At 34.1% G+C, this 24,126-nt stretch overlaps 1 protein-coding gene across 1 annotated transcript in view; it reads right to left on the bottom strand.

Annotated features, from left to right (window-relative positions):
- The window catches only part of LOC149260022 (LEAF RUST 10 DISEASE-RESISTANCE LOCUS RECEPTOR-LIKE PROTEIN KINASE-like 1.2), a 36,036-nt gene extending 17,254 nt beyond the window's left edge, over positions 1–18,782 (bottom strand). Inside the window, exons 1-2 of the mRNA XM_089456194.1 lie at positions 18,685–18,782; positions 17,844–18,487 (exon numbers count right to left, since the gene is read on the bottom strand). Of these exons, the coding sequence (XP_089312320.1) occupies positions 17,844–18,487; positions 18,685–18,782 (742 nt within the window). The remainder of the gene's footprint in view (positions 1–17,843; positions 18,488–18,684) is intronic.
- Positions 18,783–24,126: the final 5,344 nt, after the last annotated feature.

Genomic DNA, 24,126 nt, shown 5'->3' with positions numbered 1-24,126 from the left:
GTATTATAAGTTTGTATAAGAATTCAAGAGAGAGAAATAATGACATAAATATATAATACACACAAAACTTTGCATGGTAAAACCCTAACAGTTTTTCACGAAACATCTACAAATTAATAAGGCAAGGATTTGATTATTAGAAGAAAAATTACAATAAGGATCTTACATCCTCTTCAATCTCTTGGGATTCACAAAATGAAGTAGGCATTGTAACATTGGTTAAGATAACTATCATTTAGTTTCATAAAACAACATTGCTAAAGTAACCATAACAAAACTTTACTTAGGTAAATTTAGTTTTTACATTTTCTTTTAATTTTTATCATACTTTAACATTCTCCACCTTAAAAACAATTTTCATGACACCTTATCAAAGCCCTTCCATCATCTCTTTTGTAAGCTAAGAGAAGTAAAACATCGTTGCAACTTCTCTAACACCATTGGTTTCTTAAACACGTCTACACACCATTCCTATGTGAGGATCTATGAAGATCTATTTCACCTCCATCAATGATCTATCTTAAAACATGGTGTATTTTATCAATATGTTTAGTCTTATTATGATAATTTTGATTTGCATGCAAATATAAAGCACTTTGACCATTGCAAAATACAATTACGTTGTTCTTCATTCTTCCAAATTCACATAGAAGACCCTTCAACCAAATTGTATCTTTGGAAGCATGAGATACAACAATTTACTCTACCTCTATAGTGGATAAAAAATTGTTTCTTGAAGCATTGATATTCAACTAGTATATCCCCTTGCAAGAGTAAAGACATAATTTGACTCTAGACCTCCTCTAGTCCAAATAACTTGCAAAATTTGAATCAAAATAGCTGCAAACATAATCATTAAAACCATTAATGGTGATGTAATAAGCATTAGTTCCTCTAAGATACCAAAGAACCCATTTTGTTGCATTCCAATGTTCATTTTCCATATTTGAAATGTACCTACTGACAACACCTACTACATGTTAAATATCCTATCTAGTACATACCATCACGTACTTTCTTATTGGTTTAGCATAAGCTACATAAGACATATAGTCATTCTCTTTCTTACTACTAGGACATAAACCTGAAGAAAGCTTAATATGGGAAGCTAAAGGGATATTTACAAGTTTCACATTATTTAGCCCAAATATTACAAGTACTTTCTCAAAATATTTCTGTTGTGAAAACCTAAGCTTACCATTTTCTCTATCCCTATGATCTAAAAATGGAGGAGGTAGTCTCTTTAATCTTCTCCAAAAACAAACAAGGACGGTTTCGACGTTTTGTAAGGAAAAATGGGTCTTGACACAAAACAGTATTACAAAAAATTCTCTTCAAGTCATGAGGTAGTCTTCACATGTAAACTTAACATAAGAAACATAATATCACATGACTCATACAGGCATCATGAAGAGGATAAAAAAGGATTTGGTAATGGAGTTCACCCCTCTTGAGCTACATCTTTGGGTCTGCCAGCATAGCTAGACTGCTCCATATATTTAGTAGAAAAGGGAGTACATAAAAGTTGGCTGATAAAAACAAGTGGATATTACCACTACAAAGTAATGTTCTCTTGCAAAAAACTCTCACATAAAGAAACAATACAAGGTATCTCCTACAAATATCCTATACTCCAACTGAAATGAGCTTACATGAGCATATGCGCACTTCAATTCCACATTGAAGAGAATAAACAAAACTTCCTTTGGCATGACATAATGAGAAAAGTAAACCTAAGATGAACCCTTCAAGTAATAGCTGATGCAATAGACTTCTGAAGGTGAGAAAAACCTTACAAGGCCTTCTCCATGCTCAAACACCTACCAAAACTGCTTAAAAAACCTAAATGATCCATACACCCTTGGTCTTCAACTTGTGAAAAGGCTCCTTAGATATACTCAAATCAGTAATTAGAGGTCACCATTGGATCCAAAATATCCAAAAACCCCTAAGTGGACTCTTCTTGAGCTCCAAATCACTGAAAAATCCAAAAGATATGGATCTACAAGCTCTCTCATGAGTTTTACTATTAAATTCCCTACAAATTTGACCAATAGTCTAACTATCCTACAAATCCACCATGTTTTTCGCTAACCAAGAGACATTTTTTCCCTTCGGTGATACATTTCGTTGGACACTTAAATTGTCTTATGACCCCTTAAGGTCGAAAATTTTGGCCACATGGCCCCATAAGGCTGCAGACTAGGCCTTAACACTCGCCGCGGCCAGCCTAGCCCCTTTAGGCTCGAGATCGTGGTCATGTTGGGACCCATGGGGCTGAGGGATGGGCCAACAGCCTGACCTAACCATCGAAGCCCCTAATTCCATGGTGACTAGTCTTATGCAGGTCATATGCCCTTGTCCCAGGGCTAAACCTCTGCACTCTCCATCTAACGCCTTCGAGACTTCACCACATTCCTGTGGTAGGTTCATGTGACCAAGGGATAGGGGCTAATCCTAAGCCCCCTCTTCATTTGCGCTCTGGTGGCTTCATCTGTGGTCATGTGGGTCTCCATCACTAGGGGTCAGGGCTGGTCCTTGGGCCCCATACCCTTATGTTTTATGGTCATATACCGAGGATGCTACTAGGGGCTAAGGTTAGTAGCTTGACCCCACCTCCCAAAAGCGCGCCATAAAAAATTTAAATAAGAGTTTTGACCATAGAAATATAAGAACCACTGCTAGCCCAGTGGTAAGGAGTTGTATTGCTAAGTCAAAGTTCAAGGGTTCGATCTGCCTAGATCTCTATCTCACCATTACCAAAATTTTAATATGGCCTGGAGGTACCACATGGTAGCCTGTGATTGGGCCACGTGGCACTATTCTATTGGTCCACTTCAAAAGCCCACAAACCAATAAAAAATCCCAAAAATTGATGAACCAGAAAAGGACACTTGGTGACATCTGGTTTTTCCGTACCTACAGATTCACCCTGGGTGATGTCAATAGTAAGAAATCCCATTCAGCTACCCAGTCAACAACCTGCTCCTTTTTTTCTTTATTGGGCCAAATTATCATAATTCAATAATTTTAGCATACTGTGTTCGATTGAAGTGAAACAAATGTCGTTGGATTCATAATGACGAGCAATTCGACTTGACACTAGTTTCAAGACTTTATGGGCACTTTCATTTTGAGCTAAAATTTGATCACCTAATCACACTCCCCACTAGGAACTTTTGGACTCCGAAATTTTACTTCCCTAGTAACTATAATGAGCCTGAAACTCAAAATCACTGAAAAACACAATCCAAAATGCTTACTTTTCAATTGGTGCCCTTCACTTCTCAATCATGGCACTTCACCTATCTTCTCCGTGAAGACCTACTATCCTCTTAAGAATACTCTTTAATCTCATCTTTGCACGGTTCAAAAACAACTTCACCTTGAAGTTAAACTGTTGAAGACAAATTTGACTCCATATTGGAAATCATAAGCAACATAAACTTTCTTTACCGTCCCCAAATTGAGCTTGTACATAAAAAGTACACTGCTGCAAAATTTCAATGATATAATTGTCTTTGCCTACAAAAACTTAGTCATCTTGTACAATCTTAAAAAAAAATATTCTATTCACAACAAGTTTCATATCAAAAAACTGCATTGGTGAGTACATGACAAACTTGTAGACAAAATTGGATGAAAACCTGTACATTCCAAAAGTCCTTGAACATTTGGACTTATAACAAACCAATACATAACATCAATGAAAAAACACATACTTGTTGCACATAGTGACAATTATTGTTCACTTTACAAAAGTACGCAAATAGGTAAACAAAAACAAGTAAGTACAAATCTATAAAGCAAATTACAAACATGTTTACCCCATCTATGCCTCTCCTAGGCTTATAAGTTCTCTTTTTGTATCATCTTTTCCTTTAAGGTTTCTTTAGGATTGTTGTGAGTCCTCTTTGTCGCCTCTTTCTTTCCTTGCATTAGGTTGCACAATCTCTTTTCCCTTCTTCAAACAAAGCTTTGGATGTAATTTCCAACATCATTCATTACCATGCCCATGCATATTGCAATGGGCAGAAAATAACTTTCTTTTGCTTGTTGACAAAGAAGTCCTCTCATTCAAAGAGATTCATTATGCTTGATAACTAGAATTTGGTCCATTCTTTTAACCATTACCATTTGTTTCTCATAGATAGCCACACAATGGTCAAATGCATCACAGAAAGTACAAGGGTACATATTCCACAAGTATTCAAAATTACCATGCATTCGAAAACACCCATAAGATTTATACCTGTCTCTTGGGCTGTAACTTTGATGGAGTGGAGTGGACGATGAAATGCAAGGTACCTTCAAGAATTCCTTGCTTGGGAGATAAATGAGAATTTTCACCACCATCTTGGTGTGACATCTCATCCTCAAATGATTTTTGTGCCTCAAACCATTTGGAGCATTCTCCAAACTCCCTTTGACCATATCCCAATGCTTGATACTTTAGTATATCCTCAACCATGATTGGATTGGTAATCCCTTGGCCATTGATGTCAAGGCCTCCTCCTTCATAAGCCATTTTAGAAAGCAGGTTCATACGAATGCCTTTGGTATGTTGCCCAAATGCTACAAAAGAGGGGTTATGCACATAAACAAATGGAATTGTACTTGAAATGCTTATCACCTCCTTAAACTTGTCATTCACCTTTTCAGCTTCTGATGAGGATGACGATATTGTAGATGACTCTAGCCACCCACTCTTACCAACTAGCATATGGTGAGAATCTTGGAGATGCTTGCAAAATGAACATGCATCATCTTCCTCATATGGTCCACAATCATTGTTTGAACCATGGCCACATACTGGTTCCATTATGGAGGTTTCTTTTATTGTCACAAGAGTGGAACTTTCAGTAACTCGTTCTTCAACTACATGCTACAACTGAAGGCGCATATGCCTCTTCTCCTCTTTAGCCATCTCTAGAATTCTTCTCAACTCAATTTTCTCCATCTGAAGGGACAATTTCATCTCTTCTAGCTCTTGGATACTCTTTTTTCCCATTCTTGCAACATGGTTAGATGAGGCTCTGATACCAATCTAATCTCAAAATGGAGGAGGTAGTCTCTTTACTCTTCTCCAAAAAAAAACAAGGACCGTTCCAAATCTTTTCAAGGAAAAATGGGTCTTGACACAAAACAAGTTTTACCAAAACTTATCTTCAAGTCATGAGTTATTCTTCACATGTAAACTTAACATAAGAAAAATAATATCACATAACTCATACAAGCATCATGAAGAACATGACAAAAGATTTGGTGACGGGGTTCACCCCTCCTCGGCTACATCTCTGAGTCTGCCAACATAGCTATATCGCTCCATATATTCAGTAGAAAAGGGAGCACATAAAAGTTTGCTGATGAAAACGTGTGGATATTACCCCTACAAGGTAATTTTATCCGGCAAATAACTCTCACATAAATCAGCAATGCAAGGCATCTCCTACAAAGATCCTATTATCCAACTGGAGTGAGCTTGCATGAGCATATGAGCATTTCAATTCCACATTGAAGAGCATAAACAAAACTTTCACTCAACATGAAATAATGATAAAAGTAAACCTGAGTTGAACCCTGCAAGTAAGAGCTATTGTAGTAGACTTCTGAAGGTGAAAAAACCCCTACAAGGCCTTCTCCATGCTCAAACACCTTCCAAAGCTGCTTCAAAAACCTGATTGATCCATACACCCTTGGTCTTCAACCTGTAAAAGGAATCCTTAGATGTGCTCAAATCAGCAATTAGAGATCACCATTGGATTCAGAATATCCAATAACCCTAAGTGGACTCTTCTTGAGCTCCAAAACACTGAAAACTCCAAAAGATATGGCTCTACAAGCTCTCCCATGAGTTTCACTATTAACTGTCCTACAAATTAGACCAACATTCTAGCTGTCCTACAAATCCACCAAGTTTTTTGCTAACGAAGCAACATTTTCTCCCTCCGCCAGTAAATTTTGTTGGACGATTAAGTTGTCTAATGACCCCTTAAGGCCGAAAATTAGGCCACATGGGCCCAGAAGGGTGCGAGTTAGGCCTTAACACCCGCCCCCATCAGCCTAACCGCTTAATACTCGAGGTCATGGTCACATTGGCACCCACGGGACCGAGGGCGGGGCTAATGACGCTCCCTAACCGCCAGAGCCCGTAATTCCATGGTGCCTGGTCTTATGCAGGTCCATATTCCCTTGTCCCAGGTGTAAACCTTTGTTCCCTTCTTCTAACACCTTCCAGACTTCACCACGATCCTATGGAAAGTTCATGTGACCAAGGGCTAGGGGCTAATCCTAAGCCCTCTCTCCATTTGCACCATGGCGGCTTCATTCATGGTCATGTGGGCAGCCGTGACCAGGGGTCGGGGCTGGTTTGTGGGCCCCATACCCTTATGCACTATGGTCATATACTGAGGATGTGACCAGGGGCTAGGCCTGACAACTTGACCCTCCTCCCAAAAGCACGCCATATAAACTCTAAATAATAGTTTTGACCATAGTAATATAAGAATCATTGTCAGCCTAGTGGTAAGGCATTGTTTTGCTAAGTCAGAGGTTGGGGATTTGATCTGCCTAGAGTTTTGTATAACCGTTGCCAAAATTTTAATATGCCTTGGAGGTGCCACATGGTAGCCCATGATTGTACCATGTGGCATCATCCTATTGGTCCACTTCAAAATCCCACGAACCAATAAAAAACACTTGAAAATTGATGAACCATAAAATGGCACTTGGTGACATATGGTTGGTTTGTACCTAGATAGTCACCCTGGATGATGTCAGTAGTACGGAATCCCAATCAAGAACCTGCTCTTTCTTTTTGTTATTGGGCCAAACGATCAGAATGCAATAACTTGAGCATACAATGTCTGATTTAATTGAAACGAACGTCGTTGGATTTAGAACATCAAGTACTTTGACTTGATGCCAATTTGAAGAATCTATGGGCACTTTTATTTTTGAGCTAAAATTTGATCACCTGACCACTCTATGTATTTCAATACCCAAGATTTGCTTTTTTTACTTGTTTGGGCCCTAGAGTCACACTATGTTGTGTTATAGTGTAAATCCTGGGAATGTCTAAGTTCTATCTAATTTTTTGTTGTGATTTAGGTCTTCTATTGAAATTTGGTGTATGAAATCATCTATTGTTTATTTTAAATCTTGTTGAATTTGTCTTTGTCTTTGTCTTTGTTAGTTTTTAATATTCTAGTTCATTGATTATTAGTTTCAAACTTCAAAAGGAAAAATAAGATGACGAAAAGTTACAACAAATTAAATCATACGTAAATGTTTGTTTTCTGTGAATTTTCTTTTACAAAATGATTATGTAATTCCGACTTAAATTTTGATCTTATTTTTTGTTCGTGTTCTAGATTTAAGCATCATGCACTCTACTTTCTCCATAAAGTTGTCCCAAGAAAATAGAGGAGCATGGAGAACCATTTTCAACAATTTAATTTTAATTATTGATCTCTATTTAAAATCTTTGTTTTTGTAGGAATGCAGTAAATATTACTCAAAAGAAACTACCATTTATGTCACACTTTAAATATGAGCATCTCATTAATTATATCATTCATCATGGGTTCAATTCAAGAAAGTATGAATACAATGAGTGAATTCCATTCAAGTCAAAATTCAATTTCTCCTGAGAATTTGGGTAAAGGAAAACTAACAACTATTAAAATAATTATGTTGAGTAGGATTTCCACCAGTTTTCAGTTGGAGCATTCATGAGCTTTGGGTTTTCAATAAAGAACTAAAAAGGGTATGGAGAAGGGGGGAAATGAAGAACAAACCTTAATAAATTCAAAAGAGAAATCCAAAATTCCAATTTCCACATCAACAAACAACTTGGAGGAACTTAACTTGTATGACATGGCTCTTGTCACTTAGTTAGCTCAGTAAATTCGAGTTAGAGGGATTGGATTTCAGTTAAGCATGTGCGATTATTAAATTAGTAATCTTGTTTAGTTATATCCAGTTGTGTTGAATTAAAATAGTTCTAACATTTAGAGGAACTAGTGGAAATTCAGTTGTGTATTGGGACAATAGTCTAACTCAGTGATCATCCAATTAACTAATCAATCAACCTAAAATAACTAGTGCATTTAGAGAATTTGAGTTCCTCAGCTATGGTGGAGATTCCAAGGTAGTGTAACAAGAAATTGTAAACTAGTTTGAGTGTACAAGTGTTGCATGCAATAAGATGATCAGACCTTGGGAATTATGCAAGCAATTGGAGGAAATTTCCTTAAAAATAGGGGCTGATTCTTTAGGATTTGTAAAAGGAAATAATAGCTCAAGTGGAGGAATAAATTGACTAAGTCTGGGTCATACCTTTTCATTGAGCAGAGAAATAGGTTATTCACCTGCAAGTTGTACCCTATGCAGGAAAGAAATTGTAATGCATCTCTATTCATCTGATTAATGCAATGAGGCTTGAGGGGTTTTTCCCAGTTGGGTTCCCCTAGAAAAAATATTGTGCATGTGTGTTATTTTTTATTTCATGTCTGATATTGTTGTTCTAAATTATGAATTGAATTCCGCAGATTAGTAGAGTAGAATTGTGTCTCCTAATTTAGATTAAAATATCTTGAGCAGTTGGAATTCTATCACCAAATTTCTACAATCATCCTCAATTTAATGGAAAAACTGAGATAGTGAACAAACATTTGCAAGGATTTTTTGTTGCTTTGCATCTGATAAATGAACACAATGGGTCAAGTGGTTACCTCTAACAGAATGGTGGTATAACACTTCCTTCCATATTGCTACAAAAATGATCCCATTTATGGAACTTTATGGATATCATCCACCATCCATCGCATCATCTTTAAGAGACAATTATAAGGTTCAAGCAGTGGAATATCACATCAGGCATTAATAACAAGTTCTCCAACTCTTAAAGTATAACGTGACTCTAGCACAAAATTGAATGAAATAACAAGAAGATCAACATCATAGCGAAAGAAGTTTTGATGTGGGTTCTTGGGTATTTTTATGACTACAACCATACAAACAAATGCACCTCAAGAAAGTTAAGAAGGATAATAAATTATCACCTAAGTATTATGTCCCTTACAAGGTGTTGCAAAAGATTGGTACTATGCAAATTAGAGCTACTTGCATCTTCATGAGTACACTCAGCTTTCCATGTTTCATGCTTAAAGAAGGTTATAGGTGACAAGCTCCTAGTTCAAACGATATTGCCATAAATTAATGAGGAAGGAAAAATAATATTGGATCCCAAAGCAATCATGGAAACAAGAATTTAGAAGCTACTAAATCGATCAATTTTAGAGTATTAAGTAGAAGAATTTACCTACTAAATATTCCACATGGGAGGATGAATATTTCATATAGAAACATCCATAAGTACTCAAGCATTGAGGACAACACTTTTTTAAAGGAGATGGGCATGTTAGGTCCCAATAATACTAGTGTATCCCCCATATTATTATTGTTGTACACCATAGAAGCCAACTAGTGTTATTATTTTTCCCTTGCATTATTATTGTTATATAGGCTCTAATTATATTTTGACCCTTTAGACATCTATATATACCAAGGTCTTGTCATTTGAATCATCCAATAATAGTGCATTTATGTGATTTAAAGGAAGGTTGACCCCTCGAAGTGACTTATTATCTAGTCATTGATCCATCTTTTCTTATATTTTTTTGCTACTTTTGATCTTGATACATAATACTTTTCTCAAATCACACGAATGCATTACCAATTTTCATGGTCTAAAAAAATATTATATAATTTTATTTTATTTTTAATCACAAATATTTAACTATAGTAGATAGTCTTACTTTCATCACCCATACCTTTTTATCAACTTCGTTTGTTGATTCAAGTATTTGCAATAGATTGTTTTGAAGGTACATCTTCACAACAATAAGTACCCAATCATTTTAGGATCCACAAGTTTGAATAATTTGAAAGGTTTATACTAATCGACTTATGTTATATAAAAAAAAATCATGAGGAAACTTGTGTAAAAGTCAAGAAGGGTCCTAGCCTTGAGGGTTAGCTCAATTGGTTGAGGTCTCATTGTTAAAGCACTTCGTCATTGGGAGGTAATTTGGTAAATTCACCTTAATGGCCTCGGGTGGGTCCTAGCCTTGAGGGTTAGCTCAATTGGTTGAGTTTCATTGTTAAAGCACTTCGTCATTGGGAGGTAATTTGGTAAATTCACCTTAATGGTCTCGAGGTTAGGCTCAAATTAGTTTAGCCGAGAGGATGTGATGCCTTCGAGTGGATCTTCCCAGATATTCTTTGGAAAAAAAAAAACCTCAAGAAGGATCTACACAAGATAGACATGAAAGTCATTGTTGTTTTTTCAGTGACATGGATGCAAGTCCAAATTCAATTATGCATCCAAATTCAATTATTATTGTTGGACTCATAATTAAAAGATGATAAACATTTTCCATCTTTCAAACAAAATCCTTAAGGCATTTTATCATATGGAATAACCTGGTTGGCGACAACCATGAATCGACTTTAAAACTGACATATATTGAGAAAAGTGCATTAAAATTCATATGCTAGAGAACAATTCGGGCTTGCTTCTTTGGTTGGGCCTTGAAAGTCACAGTTTGTTTTATGCTCCCAAATCCAGACACTATCTACTATGGCTAGAAAAAATGCGTCAGTCATATGCCATACCTCTATTCTGAATGGCTACAGAAAAGCCCAAGTGCCATTCGAATTTGTTTCTCGCAGAGAATCCACCACAACTAGGCCAACTACTATGTAAGGTTGCATCAAGTCCATAATCCTCCATAGCAGTGTCACAATTATAATGTGACCAACTGTTGCATCAAATTTATACAAAAAGTCAACTGTAAGTAGCTACTCTGAATATGCATATGCGATTTAATTTTGATGCCCTCACCCATGTTATTTAATGATAAGTAGAACATGCAAGGTAGCACGTCAGGGAGTTATGATAATCAAATCTACTGTAGGGTGTTGGATGAAAAAAATCTCAGCATGTACCGACCTTTAAGGCAATCTGTGGCACAAGCTCATCAAAATCGAGACTCGAATGTCCATTTCCAAAAAGTACAAATGTGTATGGAAAAGCATAAGATAATAAGTTCATCGTTGGACCAAACACATCAATGTAGTTAGCCCATCATGTTGGTACCTTCTATTATTCCCACAAACTCCCAAAGTCCAGATTTCTGGGCACACCTATGACAAAGTGTTTACCACTGTTTGGGAGTGCCCACCCACGTGGGCCAAGTTTCTTTTCACTTTACCATATTACATCATACCTCTTATTTCTCGAGGCACAATAGATAACCCTAATTCATTTTCCGAATAACCCTCCTTGCGAGACCCTGTTCCAATAATATTAATATTGTTGTCTCAGAAGTGGAACCAAGTTAGTCCCCATTCTTTTTGAGGTTCACTGGACTAGTTCATCTTATAAATTAGTTTGCAACAATATCAAGTTACATTATTTAAATCGCAATTCTTTTGTTCAAGTCAAAAAACGCCATATAATGAGAGGAGTTGCATTAATTAAACCACATTTGCATTTTCTAATTTATTGTTTGTAGGATCTCTGTTTATATAATTTTTCATTCTTCTTATTCTTTTATTTCGTTACAACAATCATTCATTCAACTTATACTATATTGAATTTTCTTAGAGTAAATAGAATCATGTTAAATTAAACTAATCTGATCATTTATAAGCGATATAATTTATTTGCTTATTGAAGTAGAGGATTCGTACATTGGCATCTATTTATATTACTAGGTATACAATCAAGTAAAAACCTTCCCCTATGGATCCAACAGACAAACCCTACAATGTTCAGTCCACTGCAACTCAGCTCAGCTCAATAATGGCACAAGGGATTTAAAGGTGTGGAAGATACTCGTTGCTTTCTGCAATAAAGAGGTGTTTCTCTCTACAAGCAATGCAATGATGTATATGGATTGTTTTTTCATTTCAAAGTGGGAAAGGGCACCATCTGGGCAAGTTTCTCAAAAAAAAGTCCCAAGATTTTCATTGAAACTATTGGAGACAAATTTAGCCACATTAGCGGAGCTATTAAAATGTAACAATAATTTAATTTAAAGAAAACATAAAAATTGGATTCACTTAGTAAATTTTTTGGTACAATTTCCTTAACGGTGTTGGTTTTCGAAATCAAACGATAGTTATCACAAAACTATTGCAACGGTGCTTGAGGGGGTTGGTTTTCGAAACTAAATAATAGTTACCAAAGTCTATCTCATTTATGAAGATCTAGAGATTGAAGATGCCAGTAAAGTAAAATTATTTCGGATAATAAAAACCCTTGCTTTATTCATGGATGTTTTCTTGAAATATTGTCAGGGTTTTACCATGTAAGCATTGTCAGGGTTTTTACCATGTAAGCTCTATGTATATCAATAATTTTTCTCTCATTATTTCTCTATTATTGTATGATTAAACAGACCGCGAATACCAACAATTTCTGATGAAATACAATAAATTTGGTTTTAAGAAAATATTGTTCCCATGCCTAACAACATCATCCTCATTGATGAAGGATATGGAATGCCTAGGCCTCCCCAAACAAGTAACTATTTGTGTTTTTTTTCCGATCTATGCCTCTATAATATCATTAGCATGGACCCATCTAAAGTGGGCTACTTTTCAGAGTGTAACAGTCTTATATACAACAAAATTTTCACTTCTATAAGAAGGAAATCTCACTAATAACTATGGAATAAGTCAACAAAATTTTCACTTCTATAAAATGGAAAACTCACTAATAACTATGGAATAAGTCTTTGGAAGTTACTAGTGTGCACATGAACTCACATGAACTCAATTCGATGGCTGATTTTGGAAGTATTCTGAAATCTAATAGCTATGAGCAAAGTCAATTGTTTAACCTCGTTTTTGACTGTCTCATTTTAGAATATAATCTGCATTTCAGATAAAAATAAAAATAGTTGTCTCATTCTAAAATATAATCTGCATTTCAAATAAAAATAGTCTTATTAGACATGAGTAACAATTTCTAATAAAATTCCTATTACCATTTTTGACTACTAAATATGGTCTATAAATTAAATACAATATAATTATTATATGAAAATATTTTCGAGACCTGTAAACTACTATAGTCTATAATTTATGATTCTATAAACTAGTACATATTTAATATATTTTATGATTCTATAAACTCCTAGATATTTTATTATACTGTATTACCCTGTATACAAAGCCAAATTCTCTCTTTCCAAGCTTGTTTTCCTTATAGATTTAAGCTAGAGAGAATCAAAGCTCATGTGTCAGCGATAGAGAATCTTTGAAAAGAAACCTGTATTGACATGATTTGTTATTGGGATAAAATGGGGAACCTGGAAATTGAGTTTCCAACATAAGAATTGTTTGCAAGCTATAATGATTGCTTATTTCATGCTATTGACTCCATGTTGATTATGCAGGTAACCATTTTTTTTGGCAACTTGATATAGAATTATGTTTTATATTTTTATTAAAGAGTAAAATTTAATGTTGGTTTCGTTTATTTGAATAATGTTGGACAATTCAAATGTCTAAAATAGTAAATATTAATATTGTTTAATTCAGATGTTTTAAATGGCAAAACGAATGTCGTTTAAGATATAGTAGGAGCTGAAGTTGGTTAGAAGATCATCCATAAAAACATTTTTATAATTTTATAGGTTTTCTTCATTAAAATTTTAATTAATTAATAAGATTAGATTTAATATAATTTATAATTATTTAGTGATTTCTATTTATATAGTTTAAATAAGATTTAATATAATTTAGAATCATTAAGTGAAATTTTATTTATATAGTTTAAATAAAATTTAAAATTGATATATTTTTTGTTTGGGTAGTTTAATTGATAATGGTTGTGGAAATGAAGTTTCACTGCATTAGAAATCTTGGATTCAAATCTTGTTCTATTCTTTCAATGGAAATAAGAAATTGAACATAATGAAGATATAATCCAACAAACTTACAACAACAACAAAAAATTTGATAAGTCAACAATAATAATATTTTCAGAACTAACTCATCTGTAAAATGCATTTCGCAATTTTGTAATACAGTTTCGCTAGCAACTTTCTATTACAGTTTCAAATTTTATTGGATATTAAGTTATTACTTTTCAACTATGTTTTCCCCAATAAATTGTTAAATAAGGCCTGATTCCTTTTTTTTCGCTGTGCTCCTGATTTCATTCTTTTTGCAGCAGAATAGAAACACTCATTGTCATTTTTGCTACGATCACTCCATCAATTGTGAATGAAAGGACCAGAGGCAAAATAGCCTGGATAGGTAATAGGTAATGCAATTTTGTTTGGATTAGGTTATTTTCAATTGGGCACATATTTGGAGTGAATATTAATCAATCCCTTAATATTGCCAATGCTAACCTTCTTCCATGTGTATGTCGGTCTTTATTTTTCCTCGAATAACTTTACATTATTATAAACATTTGATTCATTTTATTGATTTCATTGATAGTATAGTTTATGTGATTTTATTAATGGAAAGGTATTAAGTCATCAAAGAAAAAGAAGATTAGTGGATGACTCATGATTCCTACCAAATTTAGGCGGTAGAAAACATTCTCACATCAGCTACAACTCTCTCATCAATAAATATAATATTATCATTCGCTGTCTTATAAAAAAAATATGAATCATGGGTTATATATATATATATATATATATATATATATATATATATATATATATATATATATATATATCAGTTACATTTTTTTCATCAATAAATATAATATTATCATTCGCTAAGTCTTATAAACAAAGTGAATCGTTTGTTATATATATATATATATCTCACAGTTAATATATATAAAAACATTCTCATAGTAACATTTTTTTATTAATAATTATAATATTATCATTGGTTGACTTTTATAAGCAAAGTATGAATCATTTGTAATATATATTTTTGAAAAGTTATATATATATATATGGGTATAGAGTAAATGATAATGTGTTATGTTAAGATATTCTGTGGTGAAAATGTCGCTAATTTGAAATTATAAGGTTACAAATCTAGCAATGTTATGGATTGTTGTGACTCAGAATGAGTATAATTAATAAGTGATTTTAATGATTTAGATGCCCTAGATTGTGGCTAGTCAAACTACCCATACATTACTTTACAAACAAACAAAAAATTAATACATAACATCTAATAAAATAATTATAATTTAAAAAAAATTATAAATTTTTTATTAAAATATTTTATCATAATTTTAAGACCACAATTCAATAATATAAAAAAATTAATAAACTTTATAATATAAAAATTATACAATTTTTAATAAATTTTATAATATAAAATTTTTAATAAACCGTTCGATAATAAAAATTAAATGATTTTTTAAAATAAAATTATGACAAATTTTACCAAATTATATATATATATATTCTCACTCTACTATATACAATTTTTCCAAAAAAAGATCGTAAGTATTTATAATTATTTCTATTTTTAGTTTACATTATATATATGATTAATAACATTTTTAAAAGGCAAATACAAGTAGTCTTGCGGATAATTTCATTTGTTTAATATATAGTTAAAAATTAGAAGTGAGAATTTTGTTGCACTAAAACATTTGACATTTATATTTAAATCAAACCTTAATATAATTTTAAGATAAAAATATATAATTGTTACACAAGCAAAATATATAATGTTTTGTTTTTTTGATAATCTAAACTTGTTTATGTATTTACTAAAATAAGTTAACTGTCCACGGTTCAAAAGTATTAGGCGACTAAAGGTCTATGTTTTTTTTCGTGAACGTGGATAATTATTAAATTATTTGTTTATTAGATAATAGTAATGAATCAAATTTATATTTATGGATAGTGGTTTATAATAATTATTTTCATTGTTAATTTGATAACTAAATTAATAGCACAATTATATTAGTAAATGTGGTTGATATATTGACATCATTTTCATATGTTGATTGATATTTAAAAGGTGGAAAATGTTATTGATTGGCGTATATCAACCACTTTTATTGATGCAGTTGTACTACTTAACGTGCATGGATTGGATTTGTTGACTATAGTTAATTATGGTTCATATTCTCTAACTATGGTTAAAAATGGTAGACAAAGGTTGAACATGGTCAATAAGGGTTGTTGATGGTTGGCCATGGTTGAAGAGGGTTCATGAAGTTGACCATGGTTGAGGAGGATTCAGGTGGTTGACCATGGTTGATGAGGTTCACCGAGGTTGAAGAGGATTGATTGAAGTTGACAATGGTTGAACGAGGTTGGCGATGATTAATCATTAATGTAACAATGTATTTATGTTACATTAATGTAACAATGTTATGATTGTTGGGACATCTTTCGGTACTAATCACATCCAAAGATTTTGGTCGATGCGTTTCGAACCATTTAGTGTCGTTCATCATCAAAACTAATTGTTAAACTCTAACGGTAAAAAAATTTAACTCTCTTCATCGCAATATGTTGCCATGATCTGACTCTGCATCTTGTCTTGATGATGAACCACAGTAGATGGTTCGAAACACGTCGACAAAAAGCTCTAGATGTGATTAGTACCGAAAGATGTCCCAACAATGATAATTATGGATAACAAAAGCCTAAATTCAAAAAGTAACAATGTTATGTTAATGTTGATCATTGTCACATTAATATTGACCATGGTTGATGTTACATTAATGTTACATGAAGGTTAAAAAATGGTTAAATTAATAGTTGAAGAGACTTGATGATGTTGACCATGGTTGACTGAGGCTGGCCATGGTTGGTTATGGTTGATCTTGGTTCACCATGGTTGATCATAGCTATCGAAGTTGATCGAGGTTGAAGACGGTTTACCGTGGATGACCATGGTTGACCATGGTCAACCATTAATGTAATAACATATTAATGCTACATTATTACAACAATGTAACGTTGTTGAAAATTGTTACATTAATGTTGACTAATATTGACCATCGTTGATGCTACATTAATGTTAATGTTACATTACAAAATTAGTTAAATTAACTATTGAAGAGGGTTGAAAAGGTTGACCATGGTTGAAGAGGGCTAATCAATGTTGATCGAGACAAAATATGGTTGACTGAGAATGATCATGGTTGATTATGGTTGGTTATGACTAGTTGTGGTTTACTATAATTGACGAGAGATAAAAATGATAGATTATGGTGAAATAAGCATGATCATAGTGTCAACCATACTCAAGAAAAATAAATATAGTTTGAACTTGTTTTAAATAAATATCCCAAAAAATAAAAAAGCTCAAAAAATAATGGTTTGAAATAAATACCAATCAACTATTTCTACCGACGACAAAAAAATAATCATTATGAAATTAAAATTATTATTCAGAATAAAATATGCTTACGAGCATAATGGTAAATTATAATTGTATACGTATATATTCTTTTTTTTCGAGTTGCCTATGAAACCTAACACTTTTCTTGTCTGGCTGTCACCTCCTTCCGGGGCATCTCCAGATCGTAGTTGAAGGGAAGAAAGGGCGGAGACCAAAGCTAGGGAGTAGTTGTTTCCAGATCGTAGTTGAAGGGAAGAAAGGGCGGAGACCAAAGCTAGGGAGTAGTTGTTTCCAGATCGTAGTTGAAGGGAAGAAAGGGCGGAGACCAAAGCTAGGGAGTAGTTGTTTCATTAAATTAAGCTAGGGAGTAGTTCTTTGTTTGTTTCTCATTACATTAAATTAAGTTAAAAATAAATATTAAAAAAATTGAAAATACCAAACTTTGAACTCAAATTTGTAAGAGGCAATGGAAAACATACCATAACCAGGACATTCGTCAGGATGTGATGTACCATCGGGACAGTAGCACAGAAATTCTGACGATTTGTTATGACCGCAGCCCCCTTTACTCATCAAACAAGCCACACAGTTTTGATATCTATACGGGTCGACCTGCCATATTATCTCAAAGCCCTCCCTTTGGAAAGTCTGATTATTAATGGACTTCTTCAATTGCAGGACCTCCTTCTTAATTGGTAGCTGAAGATGCGTTTTACAGAGAAGTATCTGATTGAAGTCGATATCTGGGCTGAAACTGTAGTACCAAAAGTTACCACATAAACTCAACTCCAGTGTCTTACCCGTATGATTCTTCTGCAACACATTTCTTGGATGGCAGTCCCTCCAAAACGTCAGATTGGTATATCCCTTGGCCATTTGGAAATATTTATAGCCATACCACCATGACTGAGTGTAATTATCTAAAGGTTTACCTCCATTCTCGCAAGAATTGTTGATAGCGATTCTGATGCTCTGTTTAACGCTATTATTCCCCAAGATACTAGGCTCCAATATCTGATATTCAGTTCCATCAATATTAAGCAGAGGGCGGTGAACATTTTGATCACAGTCAACCTCAAAATAACGGTCACCACAGCCGCTGTGTCTAAGCCCAAACGGATAGCTGAAATTGAAGTTGCCACATCTATTAACAGAACTACAATTATTAGGGAAACATGAAATTGAGGAGGAGCAGAAGAGGAGGAGCAGAGTGCATATATCAAGGCGAAGAACAGTTAGAGACATCGCATTGAAGTGGGAAGAGCAAAACGTGTTATGCTCTCTCCTTCATCTATTTTTTAATAAATATCAGTGACATACAAAACAGGAGAACGTTGGCAATGGCGACCAACTCGATACAGAAAGAGATGTTGTGCAAAGCTACTGGGATTGGAGGAGCGCCGTGGCATAGGCTGCATTCATTTTAGATCTGCCCATGTATTTGGCTTCTCTCTACTATAATTTTGGATTTTGCTGGAATTTCGGAAATATCATTCCATAGGTAAATTTTCTTAATTGCTGAATTTTCTGAAGAACAAAACATTTCGGTGTACTTTGTCCAAAAATCCGTGATAGCGGAACTTTCTCATGAATTTTCTAACAAGTAGGTAAACTTTGCCCAATAATCCGTGATACTTTAACTTTCCATCCAAAGTTTCTGCCTTTCGCTAATAAATGACTGGTGAACTTTTTGACTAAAATTTCGCTCAAACGATAGTGATACTGGAACTCATGGAACTCATGTATGTTTTTTAGCGAAAGGAATTTAAAAAATATAAAATAAATTTCATTTTCATTTTTTCTTCTCTTTTCTTTTAATTAGAAGAATTGTTAGAACTACGATATCTTATTGGGGAACCCTGAGATGGAGTAAGTGGGACTGTCACTATATTTTTCAGCCTAGTGCAATCATGCACAAGCCTCACTAGACAGGTAAACTGCATAAACTGAGTTTCTAAGCTCAGTGAGACCCCCTTTATTGGTTGACAAAGGCAAGGTTGACAAATGTAATTTGGTGTCAGACATCCACCATTTGTCCTAGGGTGATGGGACAAAGTTTTATTAACTTTATAATCAAGCATTAGTTAGGGGTAGGGTACATTATTAAGGCATTCCTTGTGGCATCACTACTTCAAACCCCTAACTAGTCTTATCTACCATTCCACCCCATGTTAGATGAGTACAAGCAAGCCTATCAGTACACAAGCATAAACACATAAAATAAAAAAACCATGGTCACATCTACTACAATTTTGAATAACTTTGACCAAAGCATTAGTGATATTTGAACTACTGTTTCTTCCATCTGTTTTTTATTCATATCTTCTTCTTGAGAGTAACTAAAAATTATAATAAATTTCAATAATAATTCAAATTTAATAGATTGACATCACTAATCAACAATGTTCCTTTTCCTAGATGTTGCATAATTATCTCATTACACCTTAATTGACAAAACACACTCACAAAACTAATGTCATTATAAAAAATGCATATGCAATGGGGTTTCCAAAGGGTATATAAAGTAGATACTCTCAAACAATGCCAAATATTAGACAATGAGTCCCTAAATACCAAACAAGAATCTTCCAACAAATTTGCTCTCCAATGTAAATAGCCCTGGAAAATGTTAGGAAACTAAGATTGAACCTAAGCCCAATAAGATCTTGCAAAATAACATTCCCGTAAAATATGCTTCATTGTCTCTAATCTTAGGCAGTGATGACACAGATGATCAATAAAGTTGCTATTGGCCAACCAAGATTTGGAAAGGAAACCTTGATAAGTCACCGACCAAGCAAAGACATAAATTAACTACACACCATGCAATCGATGAATCCAACAACTTTCTTCGTCCATAGAAATCCACATGACATTACAAACTAGTCCTAACTCATGACATTGATTGCAAAGAGAGTAGAGCTTATTGGAATCATATTGAGTGAAAGGGAAATCGAAACTCCATTCGCAATCTCTCTAGAAGGAACCATCCACATATTGATATTCACCTTGAAAATTTCTTCTTAAAAATAAACTTTATGATCTCCATAGAGGTATCCTACTATGGAGAGGGCAAGGAAAAATCCTAAGCAACTGAACACCAACTTTTCCAAGAATGAGAATTGAAATTCCAAAGATCCCTCCAAAGAAAAATGTTTTTTTCTAATAAACTTTGCCTAAAAAACAGAAATATTAGAATACAAGTTACTTCTTGTTTCCAGCTCTAGCTTAGTCGTTGCCCAAATCTAATGCTTAACGTCTTCCAACACACTAGTTTTTCCACCTTCCTCCAAATTTCCCAAATACTCTTAAAAATGACAGACCCGTAAATCTAAAAATTAGGAGTAAAAATGATGTCACATAAGCTAAATTTTTCCAACATGTTTGGCTAACAACTATTTTTTGTCGCATCAACACTTTCCAAGGGGATGAACCCTACATGCATTTGATCACCTATTTGGTAGCCACATTTTTTCCTTGGATCACCATGACGATGACACCAAGACCTCCCTCATCCTTGGGCATAATGCAAACATCCTAAGGAACCAAGAAAGACCCCAATCTCCACCATGTCAATCTCATAGATAAAAACATGGAATCTACTCCAATCAACTTGAACAATGTATTACTCAGAAGGCAACATGACACATAGTAAATATGGGAGGTCTGAAGAATTTTTCCCACCATTATTTTCTTACCAATAAAGGGAAGATCCTTGTATTTCCATACAAGAAGCTTCTGTTCCATTCAATCCAAGAACCAAAACCACATATAATAGTGGGGAAAAGGTCAACCTCAAAAGGAATTACAACTTGTCCCACAATAACCCCTAATTGAACAAACATCCAACTAGTTGGAATCCATGCAAGAAAATTGTCAAGACTAGCAAGCCAATGTTTTGTCTTATGGTCACTCATGATAGCACACAACACTTCCTACAATATTGAAAGAGAATCCTTCGCATTGGAAATTGACTCTTGATTAATATAAATCAATAAGACTGTGTCATCTGTAATGTGATTGTTAACCATCTCCTTCCCCTCCGATAGGGAGACACCTCTAAGCCAACTTTGAGGAAGGGCCTCAACCCACAAACACCTGAGAGCTTCAATTATTAAGACATGAAGATAGGGACCCAATGGGATTCCTTACCTGATGGCCATGTGAAGATGGATGAGAGGGGTATCAAATTATTCATTAAAGCAAAAGTAGAGTCATATGTAAACAAAGTGTTCAATATGTTAACAAATCGTTGTCTAAACCCAAGGCAAGTCAACATATCTATGATAAATGTCTAGTAAATATGATCATAAGATTTGCCAAAGTCATTTTTGATGAAAATGGCATGTTGACTTATCTCCTAAGACCACTCCATGATGACCTAACCTCCCAAGATTACAACATTATATCTAAAATCAATTATCCTTGAACAAACCCCATTTCTCCTTGACAAACTATTTTCTGACTAACATCCTCACTAGGTGAGTTTTGAGGTCTAAAATGGGCCTCCTAAGAAAAATGTACAACCAAAATAAACTTTATAAGGACCAATAGGATTCAATATGATAATGTCAACCATGGGGGATGATTTACCATTTTCAAAGTAAAAGGGTAAAAAGTTTTAAAAATAATAAAACTACTTTTTCAACTCGTATTTTCAACTTATCTCCCTAAGTTTTTTCTAAAATTTTGAGTGGGATTTCTCATTGAATGAAAAATTTAATTCCTCACCCAAGGAGTACCCATGTTGCATATATTCGATAAACCCCGCTACACGAAAAATGAGAAATACATGAACAAACATTATTGCAATCAAGTTTTTCATGTATTTCTCATTTTTGCGTAGCAGAGTCCATCGAAAGTATGCAACATGGGTACTCCTTTGATGAGGAATCAAATTTTGCTTCCAACAAGTGTTTCCACTGTAAATTTGAGTAAACCCATAGGGAGATAAGCTGAAAATATGAGTTGAAAAAATAGTTTTTCTTTTTCCCTCTAAAATTTGATGATGTAATGTAATCTTATTTTATTATTTCCACTTTTATTTTATAATTTTCTTAGGAGACCCATTTTAGACCTCAAATTTCCTCTAATGGCACCCTCAAAGCTAGAACCTTAACCATAAATTTATAGGAAACTCTCAATAGGGTAATCATGTAATACCCACTAATAGAATCTTTTGTAGAATAATTTGCAATAAGATTGATAAGGACAATATTAAGAAACTATAAAAGTATCCTTATATAAAATACTTCTTGAACAAGGATGCATAAATCATCTCCAACAATATCCTGTGCCACCTTGTCAAACTCTTAAGGTAGACTATCATACTTGATCAATTTCCTATTTTTCATGGAATATAGAGAATAAAATAGCTCTTCTTTTGCAATTTCTCTTTCCAACCTATCCCAATCCCTAGTCAATACCTTGCAAGGGGGAATTTTATAACAAGAATACCTAGCAAAAAAACCAAATATGATGGATGGTGAGCAAAACATGTTCTTCGCAAATAATCACTAAACATATCTTGGATCTTTCTTGGGGTCTTCTTAAGAGTTCCATTCAATCAGCAAAGACTAAGAACGTTGTTAGAAACCAGATTCTTCTTTATAAGGTCAGAGAAGAACCAATGGTGAGCCTTGGTATTGCACCAAGAATGTTGCAACTCCCAAGGTCTCCTCAACTCAAATTATCAACCCGGGGTTCATAAAAAATTTGAGGTGAAAGTGTTATATTCACAACAAATAGGATTCCACTCATGCCACCATCAGTTATGACATTAGATCAAAAGTGCTCAAAGGCCATTCCTCCTACCAATCAGAATTTCATGTACCAGCTACCTAGTTCACACTTTCTTGTAAATCATTAACCTATGTGCATCATACTTGTAATAAAAAAAATAACTCTACTCTATTTTTGCAGTGAATAAAAGGAAGGGTTAGAGTGACCTAGGAGCTTCCCTTGATCACAAAATCATAGCTGGGGGTCATTATTGATCAAGAATAAGTCAAATTTGTAGTGGGGATCAAAACCGATGAAGGAAAGTGATGCTACTGGTTTGTTACAGGTGATTTCTACAGGAGGCTTGTAATGTTATAGGAAAGCCAATAATGCTACAGGAGGGCATTTGAGTGGCCTTAGGAGGTGAAAATGATGTCTTGAGGGTATGGAGAGGTGGATGGAAGTTGAAGCAAATGGAATTATGAGGTTGGTTTAAGCCCCTAGCCAAGCTCAGGACCTCTCAGAGGCCTCTCTTGCACTAGGATGAGTGATCTCTATGTACTAGGCAAAATGGCTTATAAAACAGGGTTTTGGGATAGAATTTGGAGGTGGAAAGAGAAGATGAAGGAGCTCAAGATGGAAGTGGTGAAGGTGCCCTTCCTTGAAGAAAAAAAAAAATCATCCACGCATTCAATCACATGCATGCATCCATTTATCATTAACAAAATGAAATAACTTATGATGGAAAAGATGAGTAGAATTTAAATAACATCTAATTTATGCCATAACACTGATCTACTCACTAAAGTGACTTCTAAGCTATAGAAAGAAAATGTAAAACATCACAACTAACACTAATTTATTTCCAATCAATCATAAAAAAATATTTTTGGACTGTGGTTGTGAATCCTTCCACTCATTCTCCCACAAGAGAGGTGATATAGAGGTTGCAACCACAAGTTTTTTTTTATAGATTAATCTCTATTGAAATGCAATAAACTATGAACTGCTTGGAATCAAGAAGAAACATAAGTACAAAAA

Source organism: Pinus tabuliformis, chromosome 6 (genome assembly GCF_031772625.1).
Source record: "Pinus tabuliformis cultivar Carrire ecotype Pingquan chromosome 6, CPIR1, whole genome shotgun sequence".
In the NCBI taxonomy this organism is placed as follows: Eukaryota; Viridiplantae; Streptophyta; class Pinopsida; order Pinales; family Pinaceae; genus Pinus; species Pinus tabuliformis.
This window is presented reverse-complemented; position numbering and strand designations above follow the sequence as displayed.